Here is a 20,779-nt window from a genome sequence, read left to right as displayed (position 1 = left end):
TGACCGTGCTTTGTTAGTTCATATAAAAAAGTAAAGAAAATATTATTATAGCCAAGAATATAGAAGATTTTAAAAAATATATATTCCACTTCATTTGATTCAAAATTAATTAAACAACTTAACGAAACGAAAAAAAAAAATACAGAAAGCAATGCAAAGTTAAAAATGTTTTACAAAAAAAAAAAAAAAAAGGTGACTAATACGCAAATATCACAAATTTCGTTGACAAACAAAAAGCAAACGGAAAAACAACAGTTAGAATGAAGTCAAATGAACCAATTTCTATTTGGGGAAATGATCTCCATAATTAATATTTAATTACACACACACAAAAAAAAAAAAAAAAAAAACTTTAATTTGAATTATTTCTAAAACACCGACGGAAAATTTAATAGCATCTTTCAGTAAACGCGTATTAAAAAAAATAATTTTTGAAAGTTTTACTCCTCATAATTACTCACATAAAAGTTACGCAAATAAATATTATTTTACAAACAAAAAAATCCAAACAAAAACTTTTTAAAGTACTAATTAACTTTATATTAATATTTTATAATATTAACTAATTAACTAAAAAGGAAAAAAAAAAATCATTTGATTTGATTTTAAAAGGTTTGGGTTCGTCTGGGTCGGAAGTGTCCGTCCATGTTTACAGCCTCACTGGAAACCTCGCTGTCACACTGAAAGGTTCCGTTGGTGAAAAACAGCAGCCAGGTTTGGTCCACATCCGAAACCAGAACCCAAAGAGCTGGATATGTGAACCCACGTCTCCTGGTGGTCTCTGGGTCGTTTCAGCTGCCATGGACCGGGAGGCGTACCGAGCCTGCAGCAGCCCGGTCCCGGTCCGCTCCTATGAGCCGTTCTTCTCCTGCCACTTCGTGGACTACATAGACCAGAATCTGAGCTATTCCCGGTTCTTCAGTCGGTACCTTCGGACCAACCACCCGTGCGTCTTCTCCCGGAGGTTCACCGACAGTTGGAGCTGCAGGAGCCGCTGGGTGACCGAGAACGGACGGCCGAACCTCAGCATTCTGCTGCGGGACTTCGGTAATTCTATTTCATCCGATTTTATTTGAATTAGTATTCTTTTTTTTTTCTCACTTGTATTCTTTTTTTTTTTTTAATTAATTAATTAATTAATTAATTAATTTATTTATTTATTTATTTAAAATTATTCCTCTTTCATTCTTCCATAAACAGCATATACAAATTAAATACGTAATATAAAAGGACTGTTTATTCTAAACTAAATCCTCACATAAGAGTTAAACTTCTATTGATAAGAGTTACTTTCTTTCATCACTGCCACTAAAATTAAACAATATATTTATGGAAAGACAATATATTTATGGAAAGGTTTAAACATGGTTTGAATGTTTTTAGGTAGTTCTTGGGTGATAATAATTCTTTATTAACTGATATTAGGGTCATTCCATGTCATTTCAACACATTTTAAGGACATCCCACGCACTTTGGTCTAAAAAAAATCAGATTTTTTAACCTATTGTTCAATAATTCAATAGGCACAGTGTACTTTTTTAGTTTGATCAGATGAATACTTTTTGAGTGAAGAACTTATAAACAACAAATGATTTTAAGACACTGAGGAAAGCTACAACGGCCTCGTGTAAAGGATTTTCAATAACGGCGAGTGGTGAAATAACCCAATGTTGTGGTCCAAAATAAAAACGAAGGAGTCACATAAATACAAATAGTTTAATATCCAAAGAAAAAGTAATATTTATACTCTAAATTAAAACAGAGATCAGATTTTTTCTAATATTCCCACTTTGGTTACAGTTTTTGTATAGCCGTAATGTTTACTGCTCTGGGTGACTTTGAATTGCCCGCCGGGGACAAATAAAGTTTTTTTTAATTGAATTGAATTGAATTGGAGGTCCAAACATGTTTGTGCCTGAAACCCTTATTTCCAGATTTGAGGGGCTGGCAGATAGGATGTATAGCAGATCTTTTTTGTATATTCTGAGATAGTAGGTGAAGCTGTATTACTATACCAAATATCAGTTTCCTATGTGATGCAGTTCCTTAGATATTGGAAGCTGAAAGTGGAAGAAAAACAAGGTCGCTTGAAAATCAACACATACACACCTCACTATTTTGTCCACATCTCAAAAAATATTCATCTTTTACATGTTTTATAGTAAGTTGACTTGACTATATTGTTATTTAATTGTTGGCACTGGTACTTATTAACACTAAATGGTTACATTGCAATAAATGGGCTTAGTTTTGGAGCCAAATGTTGGAGTTGTAATAATTATTTATTTATTTTTTTTTAGAAATAAAAGCCGAATGCATGATAATTTTACAGCCACATCATTTTAGTTATACATTATTTGTTTTGGTTGCTTAAAAACTTAAAAAAAATCTGATTCATCGATCGATAAAATACTAGATTAATTGATTCCAAAAAGATAGCTGCAGCCCTAATCCGATCAAACTGAAAATGTACAGTGTGACTATTGAGTAATTAGGGAACAATTGGTAAAAATGTTGGAATATTTTAGACAGAAGAAGTGCATTGGCCATTTGGGGAATGACATGGAAAGACCCGTATGAAATGGTTTGGTTAAGGGCTAAAGTTAAGGTTCGGGCTACCGTATGAAATGGTTAGGTTTGGTGGTTCTGATGATGAAAGGAACTCTTTCCGTTCTTTGTTAAAGTGTTTCAGGTAACTTGGGAATTGCTTTCAAAATTGTCCATTTATAAACAAAATTATACATTTCCTGTTTTATTCAATAAAAACACAGAAAGAGCTGAAAGTCAATAAGGATGTATTTATGAAATTTGTGACATTATAACTGCAGTGAAACGAGCTGAACAGATTGAGCTGGCGTCCATTCGATCCAATGATTCACTGTTAAACACATGCAGCTAATACTCAGACTCAGTCACTGGTTAACATAAGGCACCGGTTTAGTTTCATCACTTGTTTTACAAGCTTTACTACGATCTGATGTTTTAGCAAATTAGTCACTAGTCAATGGCAGGAGAATAACTTTCTCTGTCACTGAGGGGGTGGAGCTTTTACTGTAGCGCAAACACTGGTCAGTGATGTGGGAAACAAATGACTGACACTTCCTGTCCTGTGGGTCACAGATGAGACGCCCGTTCCTGTGGCCAACTGCAACGCCAAAGAGTACAACGCCAACCCCAAACAGGTGATGCCCTTCAAGGAGTTTGTCCATTACTGGAGGGAGTACATCCAGAACGGACATTCCTCGCCTCGCGGCTGCCTCTACCTCAAGGACTGGCACATGTCCAGGTACAGAAAAGGTTAAAGACTCCCACATACTTCAGAAGAACAGAGACCTGAGTTTTTGTCTTGCAGGCAGGTGTGTCTATCCCCCGTGGGGTATGCGACATTCGTACTTTCATAAAAACAAAAATGCACCCCCCCTCATTTTTTACAGAGGGATTCATTGTTGATCACGTATTGGTCCAGTTAGATTGATTGAATGTTGATCTAGCCAATCACAGCCAGCCATTTGACGAAGCCCTCATTCAGAGAAGATAAACAAGGAGTTAACAGCGATGAGTAAAGTGTCACTAAAGTGACAAAAAATGAGTAACAGGTGGCAAAAATGGTCCAAATGTCACAAAAGTGTAGCAAGAAAAGAGTGAAAAGTGACTAAAATGGGCCAAAAGCAGTCAAGAGTGGCAAAAAAATTGACAAAAAAGAGGAAACGAGTGGAATGTAATAGGGCTGAACGATTAATTGCATTTGCGATATTATCGTGATATCATAAAACACAATTTTCTAATTTTTACATTTTTTTCTCGCCCTGTCTTGTATTGTCCTATTAAGTTCAGCGAGCGTTTAAGAACTGCAGTCCACATGTTTACATGTTTCATGAAACGTGACGTTAGTTTGATACTGTATGTTGAAGAGGTAAAGCCACAGATTTGTTTGCTTTATTGTTGTAACCTGTGCTTTAAAATCTACATTTTATATGTATTTAAAGTTTAAATAAATCTGAAATTGTTTATTATGAAACAAATGTATTTATTGCTTGTGTTCATTGAAAAATACATGACAAGAGGCCCTTGAAAAAATAATTGCATATTAAATCGCAATCGTAATGTTGAGGAAAAAAATTGCAATTAGATTATTTTCCAAAATCGTTCAGCCCTAGTATGTAATGGCAAAAGATAGCTTAAATGAGCAAAATGCGGCAAACAATAGTGAAAAAGGGCAAAAATGTGGAACAAAAAGAGGCAAAATGTAGGGAAAAAGGGAAACAAGTGTTGTTTATTGGGCAAAATGTATCTTATTTGGATGAAAAGTGGAAAAAAAAAGGGTTAAAGAATCAAGAAAAATGAAGGAAAAGGGATATTTATTAGCAAAGGGAAGCTAAAATATGAAAAAACAAAAAAGTGTCCAGTTTTTTTTTTTTTAAAGGGGCAAAAAAGGAAGTTGCAAAATAGCCAAAAAAAGGAAAAAGGGGTTAAAAAGTTTTCTTGGAGAATAATAATTAAAATGAAGACATGAAGAGCCACATGTTGTGTATCACTGACTTAATAACAGCTTTATCATGGTTTTACTAAATTCATTTAATAAACTAAATGGGGAGTGACCCTCACTTTTAAAACCGCTGCTCCGCCCCTGCCTGTAGGTGTGTAGAACGACACTGATGTGGTGAAGTTAGTAAGTAGTTACCAAACCAGTCACAAGATAATATTCATACTCCACAAACCATGACACTCAATGGTTGAAGCATTTTCCTGCTCCCAAAGATACATGAGAAGACCGGAGGCACACATTTGATCTATTCCAGTCGTTTTGATGAGCGCATGTGTAAAATCACACCAATCATTTAGCGTGCATGCACACTAAGGGTGTAAGAAAAAATCTATTGGGTGACATCATGCTATACTTCACTGCATGATAATCGTATCGTTTTTATTAATTGTGTTTTTAAACAGAAAAAAAACATTTTATTGTGCTAACATACGCCCACTACGTCACTGTGTCAGTGAATCACATCAGACCTTATTAATCTACCACACTCCTCCATGCATATTAGCTTGCACTTTATTTTCATAAAAGTTCCTGGACACTTTTATAGATGTATGTGGTTACTTGTAAAAAAAAAAGAATTTAAGAACGTAACAGAATCTGGTTGAGCCATGGGCGGGACAACCACCATCTGCTGTGTGGCTGCAGTGATTGCTGTGACTTTCTGTCGTTCAAAGGGACTTCCCAGAACACAATGTTTACACCACACCGCTCTTCTTCTCCTCCGACTGGCTCAATGAATACTGGGACTCACTGGAGGTGGACGACTATCGCTTCGTCTACATGGGGCCCAAAGGCTCGTGGTGAGACCTTCAGCGCACAAACTGGGAGGCTAAGGAGATGGGTTTGGTAGTGCTGTCAATAGATTAGGAATATTGTGCCATGAATTAATTATGCTCTGTGATTGATTCATTCTATTAGTAATGAATCTATTTTTTAATCTCACCTAAAAATTGCTGAGAAACACCCTCAATTTGAGGTATTTTCATTTAAATTACATTATTGTGGCAGATCAAAACTTTTATGTATAACAAAATGGCTTCATAAAGTTTGTTTTTAGCAGACTTGAACCATTTCCCAAGGGATGCTGACACCTTTAGTTTAGACCATCAGGGGAAATATTGATGTGTACTTTAGTCAATCTACAAATAATAGAAAATACAAATGAAATCAAACATCAGGTTTATATGAAGTGCTAAAAGTTAGCACATCATAAACAGTAAGAACACTTTTATGATCAATACAATTATTGAACACCAAACTTGTTGCTTTTCCTCTCCTTCAGATAATAATAATAATAAGCGATTAACGGCTTTAATTTTTTTAGTGCGTTATTTTTTCCTGTATTCAATTAATCGCATTTAACGCGATAAAGTGACAGCCCTAGGTTTTGGTTAAATGCTGAGAAAAGTCGAGGCTGACTGACATTAAAAGAAATGCAGAATCCTGATGTTGGCAGCCTTAGTAGGGATAGATCGTGGTTCTCATTTCGTCCTCTTTCATGTCCAGGACGCCATTCCACGCCGACGTCTTCAGGTCCTACAGCTGGTCGGCCAACATCTGCGGCAGGAAGAAGTGGCTGCTCTATCCCCCGGGTCAGGAGGATTTCCTGCGAGACAAACACGGTAACCTGCCTTACGACGTGACCTCGGCCGAGCTCGCAGACCGCAGTCTGTTCCCGCACTCCGACGAGGCCTGCCAGCCGCTGGAGATCATCCAGGAAGCCGGAGAGATCGTGTTCGTGCCCAGCGGCTGGCACCACCAAGTCTACAACCTGGTGAGGGGGGAGAGTCCTTTGTGTGTGTGTTTTTTTTTTTTGTGGAGTGAAGTACCAGCATGGTTTGTGTTTTTGTTGTTGCTTTCTGTGTTATTGGAGTAACTTTGTGTATTTTTGCCCAGATTAATGTCACCCAGCAGGTTACAGTCAGAGTTTTTTCTTTGACTTTTATTTCTAAACCCGTCCTTCTGTGTTTAAAGGAAGACACCATCTCCATCAACCATAACTGGTTGAACGGCTGTAACGTAGACGTGATGTGGGCTTTCCTGCAGAGTGAACTGCAATCTGTGCAGAAGGAGATCGATGAGTGGAGGGACACCATGGAGTCATGGCACCAGCACTGCCAGGTAGGATACACACACACACACACACACACACAATACCATTTGACGCTGTTCAGCCAGCAATGCTACATGGTAAGCTAACATAAGCATGTGGAACGCAAAGATTTTATTTTACCCTCACCTGGAAAGAAACAAAACATGAAGGAATATGAAATGGCAGCTGCACAGAGTAAATTTGTTGCAGTTCTTAACTTTATATCAAACACAGCACAAATATACGAAATTGCATTAAAATCACACAAAACAACAACAGGACAACACTAAAAACAAACTAAGGGCCTATACTGCAACGCTAGATAATTATATCCTGGATTGATCTCCGTTAGCGGGCTTCACCTAACCAAACATTCTCCGTCAGACAAAACCTGTCCTACAAATCTCGATTACAACACGCTAAGTTTAGCGAGTTGATTTCAGCCTGCTACGTGCGCGCTCTTGTGAGAGAGGTGGATATTACAGCGTCAGACCAATCACAATCACCGATAAACTGTGCAGAACGATTTACGTCACAATTGAGGAATACTTCTTTTAAAATATGAAGAATTAAAATCCATAATTCAGACCAAAAACAACATTGATGAATGCAGGAATTTACGAGTGTTAATACGTACTTAAATTAATGAGATTATAAATGGAGAATAAACAAACACACTGATCAGTTTCACTTTTACTTTGTCTGTGGCTCTGATGCTGCGTTCATACAGATCAGCCTACATCATAAGGTGGACAATATTTATATTTTATATTGTCTTACAGTACTGATGCTCTCTGCATCACCACAGAATACATGAATTAATGAATTCATTCATTTATCTTTTATTTATTGAAAGTGTCCGATCAGCTGACTAATGTAGGTCAGTTCATCAGACATACTATAGAATGTCATTGGTAAATGAAAGGATTGCATCGATGTCTATATATTTTCTCTCCTGTCAGCATCACATCAGATCCACACAGCCACATGTTCACAATGATCCACCTTTGATTGGGCAGGTCGTTTTCCAAGAGATCTGATTGGTCAGGAGGCGGGACTTTCATACTCGCTAACATCCTAGCCAGAACAAAAGCTGGTCCCGACCAGTTTAGTCGTTCAGCCTAAGTTACCATGGTGATTTAGCCCCATAAGACGTTAGCCAGCTTCGTAGGACAGCACACACCGATTAAATCCCAGAAGTTAGTGTGATAAGAGGAAATCTATCTTCGTAGTAGATGCCCTAAATGGCAGTATAGCAATAGCTAACCATTCGAAACAAAAAAAACCATGCAAGGGAACTTTATTTTGTACATGCGTATTTCATTCACAAGGCAATTGAAATTCCAAAAAAGCACCAAAAACACACAAAGCAACAGCGTGAATACACAACATGACAGACAAAAATACAAAATGACATAAAAAGATACATACAATCAAAGATAAATTCACAAAATGACCACAAAAATAAAACTAAATGCCTCCAAAAATACACAAAAAAACCCACACACAAAACTACAACCAAAACAGAGAATACAACAAATGACACAAGAGGACAACAAAACACAAAACTAAAACAGAAATGCACAAAACAACACTAAAAACACACAGAAGGACAACAAAAATAGGTAAACCCTTTGTTGTTTCCTGCACTAATGATCAGTCATTATTCTAATGTTGATAGTGTGGCCCTCAGATCAGATACAATCATGTGTGGCCCCTCAGGTCATCATGAAGGCTTGCTCTGGCATCGACTATGCCGAGTTTGCATCATTCTTGAAGATCATCGCTGAGAACCGGATGGCGTTTTTGAACTCGTCTCCCTCTGGGGACCTGTCTGAGTTTTCTCGGCCGCTGTCGGAGACGCTGAGCGCCCTGGGGCCGCTGCACGCCACTTTTGATCTTCAGAGAGTGGCTCACATCTTGGAATGTCTCCTCTGCAACGAGGACTTTAAAAGACTGGATCCTTCAGCTCTGAGCCTGCAGCCTGAGAGCCTGCTGCAGCAAATCCACGACACCCTGCAGTCCACCAGGGGGCAGCACCTGCTCTACCAGGAATGAACACAAGTCATGTATCCAGTCCTGGTACAAGGTAATCCAAACTGGTTATCCTTTGCCTCATGTCTCCCAGTGGGATGTTTGAATGTTTTCACCTTCTTGATGGAATTGGAAAGCGACCTGGTCGTTTTTTAGTTTCTGACGGAGCAGGAAGTGAACCGTACACCTCTGTAACACTGTGATGTGCAGGAGCATCAGGCTGGGTGATATAGTGACATGTACAGAATGAGACAATATCACTCATATCAGAGATAAGCAAATAGTGGCTCACGGGCCATGTGCAGTCCTCACCCTATTTTTGTGCAGCTCCTCAAAACAAATACACAAAATGAAAAGAAATATAATCAAAATGACTCCAAACACACACAGAAATACACAAAATGACAACAAAAATACTTAAAATGACTCCAAACACACACAGAAATACACAAAATGACAACAAATATAATCAAAATGACAACAAACACACAAAAATACACAAAATGACAACACACACAAAAATACTCAAAATGACTCTAAACACACACAGAATAAACATGACAACAAAAATACTCAAAATGACTCCAAACACACACAAAAATACTCAAAATGACTCTAAACACACACAAAAATACTCAAAATGACTTCAAACAGACACAAAAATACTCAAAATGACTCCAAACACACACAAAAATACTCAAAATGACTCCAAACATGTACAAAATACACAAAATGACTTCAAACACACACAAAAATACTCAAAATGACTCCAAACACACACAAAAATACTCAAAATGACTCCAAACACGCACAAAAATACTCAAAATGACATCAAACAGACACAAAAATACTCAAAATGACTTCAAACAGACACAAAAATACTCAAAATGACTCCAAACACACACAAAAATACTCAAAATGACTCCAAACATGTACAAAATACACTAAATGACTTCAAACACACACAAAAATACTCAAAATGACTCCAAACACACACAAAAATACTCAAAATGACTTCAAACACACACAAAAATACTCAAAATGACTTCAAACAGACACAAAAATACTCAAAATGACTCCAAACACACACAAAAATACTCAAAATGACTCCAAACATGTACAAAATACACAAAATGACTTCAAACACACACAAAAATACTCAAAATGACTCTAAACACACAAAAATACTCAAAATGACTCCAAACATGTACAAAATACACAAAATGACAACAGAAACACACGCTCCAACCCTTTGTTCTTTTTATGTATTAATGCTCAGATTGGTCATTATTTTAAAAGCTGACATAAATGTTGATCACGTGGCCCCCGCTGTGATAAAAGTTGCCCAATCACTGCTTTGTATGGATGTAGATTTATGTAAAAGTTTGTTTTTTGCTAAAATCCTAGTTTTAAGTGTTTGTTTCTTAACCTAACCCTAACCCGTGTTCAACTGCTGCTGTAACACAAACTGTGGATAATATTGATATAGAGTATGAATACTGACACTTTTAATGAGACATTTGTCTAAAAAGTAAACACATGACCTAAAAGTCAGTGTTGCCCTGACATTAGAGCCTTTGGGTGTTGGTGGAATGTAGCATTTATTCATTCTGCCCACAGAGGCCTGTTGTTTTTCATACTGGTGTATCACTATTGGTGCTTCTCTGCTAACAAACAAAACCCAGTGGTGCTTGGGTCTGGTCCAGGAGAGCTGCTGTTCTGCATGTTTTAGATGATGGTCCCCCTGCTCCAACACATTTGATACCTAGTGATGGTCTAAACATGCAGCAGAGTTAAAGCTTTGTGTATTTTTATTGTCATTTTCTATATTGTATTTTTTTCTTCTTGTTTTGTGTGTTTTTGAATGATGCTGTGTGTACTTGTTTTGTGGTTTTTTTCTCTCCATTCTTTAAGTCCTTTGTTTTGAAGGGCTGCACAAAGTTAGCTACCAGTTGCACACGTCTGATCTAAAAAATGTGGGAACTGCTCAGTGTCCTGTCCTCACATTCGGTGATTATTTCAGGTCCATCAAAAACTGGTCGTTACCACCCTGTCACGTGTCTTGATTTCAGGTAAGGGTTGGGTCGACACACTGGGATTCACTTATCATACACACATTTATCTTTGTCCCTTTTATCTTTGTCCTTGAACCAAACAGTATTACCAAATGTTATCTCAGCATTTGTACGAGTCATGGTCACAGCCGCTCACTGGATTATAATGACGGATAATAATAGTCACCTCACTACAGCTGCTACCAGTTACTATTCAGAACCTTTTCCTGAATTGCCCTCTCATATCTCTCTCTCGAACCGAGCCTCGCCACACACCTTTAAACACTGATGGTACCACAGCCTCTATGTGGGTTTGCATGTTCTCTCCGTGCTTCACGTTTGAGTAAAAAGGTGTGCCTTTCTTCTCTTTTCTCACCCTCATCCGTTTTCCATTTACTGTATTTATTGTTTTATTGAATGTGAGCAGCTGTTTGACTTTCCTATGGACTCAATAAAGCTCTATCACATCTTGTCTTATCTAGTCTTGTTAAGCTGACGGGAAACTATTGAGATCTTTCTTCCCCTGTGTGAGAAACCACTAAATCCCATGCCAGGCCAGTCATCCTAAAGGTGGAGCTACACCAAGCCGCTAATGTTCAAAATAATTAGAATTGACAACAAATCAACCATATGTGCTACAGATTTGCAACTTTCACCAAAATGCCCCAACTATAAAGACACTTTTGTACATTTAAACCTACTGTAAATTATGGAGTCCATCACTGTTTTTTTTTTTCTCGTACCTCAATCTTTACTCAATTGACACCAAACTTGATACACTAAAGGTTCACACAGATTTTTGATTTATCAATAATTGAGCTTACAGTGCATCAAAATGTTTGACTGTAAACATACTTGAAAAATCTTTTTAATTTTCATTAAAAAATGACAAAACTTTAGGGTCAGTGTAGATGTTTGGAAAATATCAGAATTTTATTTCATAAACTGGATTTCTTAGTATTTTGAATTTCATTGTCATGCAATTAATTGGCGTTAATGCAAAAAATGGCATTTTAAAACACCAGTTTTTCACTTATGAAAACCCGAAAAAATATCTCATTATCTTGATGCTGTTCTTGAACATTTCTGCAAACATGCAAAAGCTTATATACCTATAAAGGAAACACTGAGTTTTTATGTGTGCTGTCACATTTAATGACTTTCACTGCTATGAAGTTATAAATGCTGGAATAAAAAGGCCACAAACAAAGAGATGAAATCCTGGCTCTGAAAACTAATGTGTGTGTTCGGATTAAACAGAGTTTAATTCCCTCCATTATTAATCTCATATGATAAATGATGGTATTGGTTTCAGCTCACAGATCATGCTATGTTCCTTTGAAGCACTTTGTTATAAATAAAGTTCCATCACTTAGCAGGGATTCAAACCCAAGACGATTAGCTTAGACTCAGCTGTCCTCTCTGGGCCACCACGGGGGCACCGAAGCCTCCAACGTTACAGCGACTCCGTCCGATGACTGTAAGGTCAGCGTCTCTTTGGCGTGAGCCGTGCGGACAAGGCTCAGACCGAGCCGTCCCATCGACGCTCTGTGCTTCCCGGCCGGCTTCCCCGACACCGTCTGCAGGGCGGCGCCGTCCTCAGAGTCCTGGAGCGCCGACGACAGGCGCACCGGCATGAGGCGCTTTCGCACCACGCCGGTGTGGTGCGTCCGGGCGGTGAGTTCCTGACCGATGTAGCAGCCTTTACTGAAGCTGATCCCCTGCAGGTAGACCAGGTTGGACTCCAGAGGCAGCGCTACTCCTGGAGGGAGGTCCCTCACTCCCTCTGGGACTCCTGCACAGACACAGGACAGTGGGTTCTTTAAATCAGTGGTTCTTTAACTTTTCAGCCCGCAACCCCCAAAATAAAGGTGCCAGAGACCGAGGATCCCCCCCCCCAGACGTACAATAGGTTAAAAGTGACCAAAAATGGTGGAAAAGGTGTTGAAATGAGGTTCTAAAAACCACAGATATTGGTTAAAAGTTGCAAATTAGAGTGGTCAAAAACAGACAGAAAAAGTGGTGAAAAGACAGGCAAATAATGGCCATGACAAATCGTAAATGTGGTTAAATTGGCAAATATCATCATGAAATATGGTGAAAAAGTAAAAAGTTACAATAATGGGTGAACATATTCGACAACAGGTGGGAAAAGAGTTTATAGGTGCCGAAAATGTATTGAAATTGGAAAAAAATAGTAGTAAAGGCATTGAAATTTGATGATAGGAGTAATGTAGCAAAAATGCATTAAAAGGAGCAAAAATATGGCAATAAAAAGTGATAAATAGGTTAAAATGGCAAGTTTGGTGTTGTTGTAGAAAATGGGGTCCCGACCCCATGTTTTAAATGACCAGCTAGGTAACATTTTAAGACTCCAATGTTGGTAGTTTGTGTTAGTCAACCTGCCAGCTCTCACCCAGGGAATAGCGTTGCATGTGGTACTTCTCAGTGTCGTCTTCCTGACAGGACGGGATCAGGCCAGAGGGACGGACATCACGGTGCAGAAGCAGCCTCCGTCCCATCAGAGCGGTGCGAGGGTCGGGCTCCCACGCCACTGCTTGATCCGGAGAGGTCAGCTCGGGCTTGGACTGTGAGCAGAGCACGGCCCACACGCTCACCTCCGGACACGGGCTGATGGACACCTTCCTGCGGATCTTGAAGGTCTTCAGGTGCTTCACGAGTGAATCTGTCATGGTGGCATCACACTCCAGGTAAACTCCATCACCTCCATCTGACTCTGAGAACCTGTTAGTAGAAACAATGATCCTGGATACTCAAAGATCTGCCTGTACGTTTTGTACAACACCTTTTCATCCATCACGTATGATGATATATTTGTGCCACATTTCTACACTATCAAAAACTCATTCTGCGCTCACGTGTGGATTCTCTCCATCATTAAACTCTGCTCAGAATGAGCCACAGAACTGGTTTGTGCTCATGCTTATCCTGATTATCCTGATGGAGATTTGTTCACCTTTATTTTGGATAAAAAAAAACTATTTCACGATATATCGCAATTTTTTGGGTGCCGATTTTTAATTTTTTTTTTTTTGTTAAATTGATTTTTTTTTTTTTTTCATTTTTTATATTTAATCAATATTTTTGTGTATTTGTGCAATACTTCAGTGGTGGTTACAATGCTTTCAATGTGTTGCAATGGTTGTTTGATGCACTTAATTTTATGATGACAGTGTGTAATGCCTGTAATATTTATATATGCATAGACATTTTATTTTTATATAATCTGTTCAGATCCGTGTTTAAACTGATACAATAGGATGAATGATTTTTTTCTTATTTTTGTGCATTATCAATAACTCAGGGTGATTTATCCTTAATGTTCTCACTTACAGTTGTTACAATTCCGTCATTATGTTGTCATGGTTACTTTGAGCCTTCTACACAGTACTTTCAGTGAAAATAGATTATTTTATGATGCCAGTGTGTAACACTGTATTTTCATTTTTTCTGTGAAAATGTGCAAAAACACTAATAATAAATAGGACGTTTTGAAGCAAATAGTTTTGACACAATTTATCCTCTGAATGATCAATATCTTCTGATGAACATATACAGATACTTCATTTTCCGTCTCTGTTTAGTTTTGATATTAACTGTGTGGAATATCTCGATGTATCGTAATAATATAGTATCGTGACCCAAGTATGGCGATACGTATCGTATTGCAACACCCTTGCCAATACTCACCCCTATACAGCAGTTTGGGGTTTTATAATGTAAAATGTAAAGTTCCTTCTAAATGCTATTTATGTTTAATAAATAAATAGACACTTTATTCCTCAGAAAGATAAATTGTTATTTCGAGCAGCTTAACAAGGGTGTGTGGATGCACAACGATGTTCATTGCTCAGCACAATAAAATTAAATCCTGAATGCCTACAAAATAATAAAATTACCTAATAATAATAATATTAAGCTGTTGTTGTACTGTACGTATTTAGGCAGTGTACAGTACTTTGTGTTTTTTCTTTTAGTTGTCATGGAAACATAATAAGACTTATATGATCCAAACCAGAACTTTTTTCTTATTTGAGTCTCTCACTTTTTTACTTGATTTTCTTCATAATTTGTAAAGTTTATTTTATATAAGTTTCACTAAAAGAAACTGGCTTACCTGTAAAGTATGACGTCATAGAGCGTCCGTCCCTGCACGTTGAGCAGGTGAGCGTAGAGGGCCGCGCGCTCACTCAGCAATGTCACGTCGTTCGTCACGAGGCCCTGGAGAAACGCACGCGTGTCCGCGCCGTGTAGCCTCAGCAGCGCGCGGTGCGGGAGCTGGTGACACACCGGAGGTGAATGGCTCGAGTCCCCGCTGCACGCGCGGACCGGTACACCGCGCACGCGCGTCACCGAGCGCGCTCCTTTAAACAGAAGAAGTCCGGCGGCCGAGAGCGCGCCTCTGGATGCGCACCACAGCCCCATGACGCGCACGGAGCGAAAACACTTTAAAAACAGTTACAAAAGCAGTCTACAAGTTGTCAGGTCAACGACGCCATGTTTAAATCCCATAATGCAATGCTCCAAAACAGAGGAGTCACGTGTGTCCGTGTCACCTCAGACCAGCTCCTGATTGGCTGAGAAGTCAGTACCATCAGATAAATGCTTTTTGTAACTTTTGGCTCATGAAAAGGCGTTGTCAAAAAACATTTGTAAGCGAAGTTTTCTTGTAATCTTTCTACAGGATCGCGAGCCTGCCATGTCATGTGATACAGCTACTGTGACATCACAAACTAATTTTGAATTGGTTTGTTTTAAACAAAACATGTCATACGAGAAATACAAAGACCATTGGCGACGTGATAAAAGTCCAGTCAGAAATGTAACTGCTTATTTAACACAATACAAGTTTACCCAACAACATTAGACATAATAATACATAGATTAAATGGTTAGAGGGTTGACTATCAATAAGCCTTTTCACACTCTTGGAAATCTCGCTTTTCAGTTCTTTTCGCGTGTGAGTTTAAAGGTCAAGAGGTAACATTGTCTGCCATTTTGCTTTGGCATACAATGAGTCTGACAGAGATTTAGATTATTTTCACCGTTAGAACACTTGATTCCTTGAAATATTTTTTGCGTAAACGTGGTATCGGTCTTCAAGGCAGAAATGCCGAGTGTGAAAAGGCTTGTAAATATCTGTATTTGTATATATCGAAGTAGCAGCAGCTACTAGCAGCCATATTATGCCCTGATGAGTCCAAATGATAAAACATCGGATACATGTTATTGTTTCTTGAAGACTGCAGAGCAAATATTGTTTGCAAGTGTTAATGATTTTTGTCTATAGGCTACGTTTGTGCATTCATAGTGTAGTTATTGTTATTTATCCTCCCGTTTTTAGACTATTCGTGGTTGTTTCTGCCGGTTTGGAATGTTTTTAGGACAAGTTATTTTCAGACGTGTCTTTCACAGTTTGAAGTTTCTTTCAGGAAAAAAAAACCCAATTGCATCAAAACAATAAATAACTCAAATATGCCATTAAAAATGTAGTCGATAGCCGTACCTTTAATCTATCTGAGCGTGCATGTGTGTGTAGTGTATGCCAGCAGTTGTAAAGCCTGTTGTATCATTTTCAGCAGAAAAGATTATAGTGATACCTGCACATTAGTGGTTAGCACAGTATAAATAAAATAGGCATTCTTAGACATTGTCACCCCGACACACTGTATGCCAAACTGCTATATTTGTAATCAAAATACAATTAATATTCATGCATGCAAATGGGAAATTGATCATTTTAGCACACCTGTCAAGTTTTGGTTTTGAAAATAAGGGAAATTTTCTGGCGCCCACTATCCAGCCGTCCCACCCGCCCAACCAAGCTCCACTATCCCTTATATTTTAATATAGGTGTACATGAAATCTGAAATAGCCACTTGTCAACCACTTACTAAATACAATTATGTGCTTAGAATCTGGTAGGTCAACCTTTTTTAATAATGAAATGCTGTGAACATTCCTACTAGGGCTGGATGATATGGATCAAAACTCATATCTCAATATATTTTCTCAAAATGGTAACGTATGATATAAATCTCGATAATTTTGTCAAATAAAGTCTGACCAGAAAGACAACTCTGGGTTAAATTTGCTGATGCTAAATGCCACACAGGGACATTTATTAACAAACAGTTGCACAATATGTGACACTCATTAATCATCTAACTGAACTTTACATGTTGTTCTGAGAAGTAAAAGCAGCAACTCCTAAAACTAGTATTTTGATACATAATAAGCTATAATATCTCTCTCTATATATATATATACAGTATATATATATTGATATATGAAATATTATAGTTTTCTATATAAAAGTATAAAATTAAAACTCAATACATCTTGAATATCGATATATCGCCCAGCCCTAAATTACAAAACAGCCTAAATAAAAACATAAATGTGTATATGATGAACATGTGTTTATTTAATGGTAAATGGACTTGATTTATATAGCACTTTATCACCACACTGAAGCAGTCTCAAAGCACTTTACATATCAGCTCATTCACCCAATCACTCTCACATTCACACACCAGTGGGACAGGACTGCCATGCAAGGCCCTAGTCAACCACTGGGAGCAACTGAAGGACACTTCAACACATAGTCAGGTACTGGGATCGAACCCCCAACCTCTCGATCAGAAGACAACCCACTACCACCTGAGCCACGGTCGCCCATAATATACTTACAGTTTATATACAAGTCAACACGTTGCATATTTACAGTTAATTTCACATTGTTTGTCTTTAAGTTAGACATTAACATTTTATTTTCATTATATACTTTTTTTAATTTCTCATGCTCACTCATGTGGTTCTCTGGTATTCACTAATGACTTATTAGACACATTTGTTGCAGAATTTGCATCCTATAACACTTTTTTAAAGCGGTTTATATTTATGGAGCTTGTGATTGGCTGATTTTTCATGGTGACTTACATGGTTCCTTCCGCTGTGGAAGACGTTAAAATCTCAGTTATTAATCTAACAGAACATGTAACTGTGTCACATCCTGCTGCTCTTTAGGAAGGTAAACTCTCTGTCACATTTCACAACGTATTTACATGAGTTTTTTGTTTTTTTCGCTGGAACGTCTTCATCCATCATCTTTCTTCTGAGTTGTTTCCGGGTTTGTTGCCGCTGTCAGCACTAATCTAGCGAGAACTGCCACCCAGGCCATTTCAGGTAGTAGTTCTCGCGAGGCTAGTGACGGCGTTCAGTTTAGTAAGGCATCTTTTAATTATTATTACATTGAAATACGGGATAGTTACGGGAAAATACTAATACGGGAAGATGGCGGGAAAGAGGGGTAAAATACTGGAGTTTCCCGGCCAAAACGGGATACTTGACAGGTGTGCATTTTACATACGTTTAAATGTGCCTTACCTTACTTACTCCCTTCCAAATATTGTTATCCAAAAAAGTAGCTGCCCAAACCCACTCAAGAACTTAATGTCACCAGTCACAGATTCTCTAACAGACTTTTGGAGCTTGTTCTGTGAAGGTGGATAAATGTGTGCTGGACATCTCGCCGTTTGCAGGCTTCAATTAACCAAACATACGCTGTCAAAGAGCAGCTGTACTACAAAGCTGGTTACCACATGTTAACTTAAGCCAAGGTTTTCCCTCCTGGATCAGTGCGCACTCAATAAAAGGGGTGGAGATTGCAGCGTCCGAGAATTTTGGTCATGTTGTTGATGTAATGTGTTTGTTGATGATTTTACTGATGATTTTAAGTGATTTTACTGATGATTTTAAATGTTCTTATTGATTTTAAACAATTGAATGTGTTATCATGTAAAGCACATTGAGTTGCCTTGAGTATGAAATGCGCTATACAAATAAATTTGCCTTGCCTTGCCAACCAATCAAAAACACAGAGATAACGTGCATAGCAACTCGCATCACAATTGAGGAACAACTCTTTAAAAATTTGATGACTTAAAGTCAATAATTCAGACCAAAAACAACACTGTTGCTTCAGCAAAAGCAGGAAGGAAGGAAATGCAGGCAAATAATTAACAACTATTAATGCGTCAGTTTGAGAGATTATACAATATTAATTCATCAGAGAATAAATGGACACAGATCAGTCTCACTTTACTAATACACGGACCTTGTCTTTGGTTCTTATGTTGCATTCATATGGCTCAGCCTACATCATAAGGTGGATAATATTGGTTATTTATACAGTCTGTATCTGTATCTTACAGGATTGAGGCTCTCAGTGTCGCCAACAGCGTATATGAGTACATAAATGAGTTAAAAAATGTATTGGGCAGAGAGCGCCTGACGCACGCAGGCTTTCTCAGCTGACTAATGTTGGTTTGTCCAGATTAAAATCTATATGTTTCCTATAGGATGTCATTGGGAACAAGAAAGGATTGCATCAATCCATAATAATTCTTTCTCTCCTGTCACCTGTCAGATCCGATTCACGAAGCAACGTGTACAAAAACATGAACCGCCCATTCTTGGGCAGTTCATTTTCGAGGAGAACTGATTGGTCAGGAGGCTTTTGTACTCGCTAATCTGTTAGCTTGAACAAATCCTTGTCCCGACGTTAGCAGTTCAGCGTAAGTTACGTATTATGGTGATTTAGCCCCGTAATAAGTTAACCAGCGTCGTAGTACAGTATACACTGAATAAATCCCAGAAGTTAGCATGTTAAGATGAAATCCAGTTTCGTAGTATAGGCCCTTAACGTTCAGTTGACCACTGATTGACATTTAGACTGAAAACACTGATTTGCAGATTTGATTTTGTTACAACCACTATACTCTCTCTTTTCCTTTAGTCCATAAACACATGCAATGGTCTTGTGTCTGCATATATGTGCATGTGCATACATACAGTATGTGTGTGGTAGGAAGTTCTCGTTTGTGCACTGGATTCAGACGTTGTCCACCTGAGCCACTCTCTTGCTTGTCATGAATCAAACGCTGTTTGACTTTGGAGGCACTTTGGACGTGTAAGGCAGGAAGGACCAGGACTGCTGAGGAAGCAGAGCAGATCTCGCGTCTGTCTAACAAACTGAGACTAAGAGGAAGGGGTTTCCATGGTAGCCCACAATTATTTCTGAAAGAAGGTACTGTCTAGGTAGTTTCAGACCATGTTTAGTTGTTCAGACTGATAAATGAATTGGTTCATAACCTAAAATAAGGTGATATAAAACTGTGAACAATAGGTTTACCTACAGTGGCATCCTTTTTTAAATATGTAAAATATGTTTTTTTTTATGTAATCAACTAACAAAACCGATGTATTATTAAAAGTCATCCAGACTAAACCGACATACCTCAAATAAAACTACTAATAATGGAAGTGTCACAATATACAAATAAATACCAAAATTCTAATGTCTATTTTTTCTCAATGGTACACCTTCAAAAACATTTACGTAACTGCATGACCGGCAAATAATTTACTGTTGTTTATATTCGCCACATTTGCGTCTCCTACTGATTGTTTAAAGGGTGTTTGACGTTACTGTGGGTTCTTGATGAAAACCTTGGGCCTAATTTCACTATATGCCCCCAGATCCTTCACAATGACAGGCCATGTGTCCTCACAAACGTTATTTGGTGCTATGAAATCACTGTATGTCTCCAACATACTGTTTTGAGTATGACTTTCAATATACACCCTTTAAGTAATGAACGGGCATTTCAACTGTAGTAGATTTATTGCCAAGAAGCATTGTTACAGCAAAGAAATAATCCACCAAACACACATTTGCTTACCTTTTGTGCTACTTTTATTTGTAAATGGGATTCTGATAAAGTCTGTGTCTTACCATACATGAACCTCACCGCATGTTACTCGCACACTCTGGTTCTGCTTAAAATGCTTTGAATGCTGGTTAATTCATTGAAAATCAGCAAGGTTCAGAGATTCCTAAAGCAAACTGGTTCCTGAACCAGATCACTGTCTAGAAAGGCCTCAGACATAAGAGTGGGATGTAGTTGAGGAAAGCTTTGACTGAACAAAGTTGCCCAAATACTGTGATGTAGTCTTTTTATGGTTTGGCTA

General features: G+C 38.1%; 2 protein-coding genes across 2 annotated transcripts; one reads left to right on the top strand and one right to left on the bottom strand.

Moving 5' to 3' along the window:
• Nucleotides 1–673: 673 nt before the first annotated feature.
• jmjd4 (jumonji domain containing 4) lies at nt 674–9,125 on the top strand. The gene is made up of 6 exons (XM_028473591.1): nt 674–1,047; nt 3,121–3,286; nt 5,218–5,343; nt 6,050–6,317; nt 6,518–6,664; nt 8,358–9,125. The coding sequence occupies exons 1-6, from the start codon at nt 801–803 to the stop codon at nt 8,691–8,693; spliced, it is 1,290 nt and encodes a 429-aa protein (XP_028329392.1). The 5' UTR covers nt 674–800; the 3' UTR covers nt 8,694–9,125.
• A 2,503-nt stretch (nt 9,126–11,628) lies between these two features.
• On the bottom strand, nt 11,629–15,251 carry iba57 (iron-sulfur cluster assembly factor IBA57). The gene is made up of 3 exons (XM_028472858.1): nt 14,862–15,251; nt 13,140–13,468; nt 11,629–12,518 (listed from the first exon to the last, which is right to left on the bottom strand). Exons 1-3 carry the CDS (start codon nt 15,167–15,169, stop codon nt 12,133–12,135), a joined length of 1,023 nt encoding a protein of 340 aa, XP_028328659.1. The 5' UTR covers nt 15,170–15,251; the 3' UTR covers nt 11,629–12,132.
• Between the last annotated feature and the right edge of the window lie 5,528 nt (nt 15,252–20,779).

This window comes from Gouania willdenowi, chromosome 17, assembly GCF_900634775.1.
Source record: "Gouania willdenowi chromosome 17, fGouWil2.1, whole genome shotgun sequence".
NCBI lineage: Eukaryota > Metazoa > Chordata > Actinopteri > Blenniiformes > Gobiesocidae > Gouania > Gouania willdenowi.
Note: the sequence above shows the minus strand (reverse complement) of the source record. Positions and strands in the feature narration are given on the sequence as shown.

Coding starts and splice junctions, on each gene's coding strand:
- jmjd4 (XM_028473591.1), top strand. CDS start 801: ATGGACCGGGAGGCGTACCGAGCCTGCAGCAGCCCGGTCCCGGTCCGC. Junction 1,048..3,120: donor CATTCTGCTGCGGGACTTCG/GTAATTCTATTT, acceptor TGTGGGTCACAG/ATGAGACGCCCGTTCCTGTG. Junction 5,344..6,049: donor ATGGGGCCCAAAGGCTCGTG/GTGAGACCTTCA, acceptor TTTCATGTCCAG/GACGCCATTCCACGCCGACG.
- iba57 (XM_028472858.1), bottom strand. CDS start 15,169: ATGGGGCTGTGGTGCGCATCCAGAGGCGCGCTCTCGGCCGCCGGACTT. Junction 13,469..14,861: donor TATGACGTCATACTTTACAG/GTAAGCCAGTTT, acceptor TTCTACTAACAG/GTTCTCAGAGTCAGATGGAG. Junction 12,519..13,139: donor CATGCAACGCTATTCCCTGG/GTGAGAGCTGGC, acceptor GTGTCTGTGCAG/GAGTCCCAGAGGGAGTGAGG.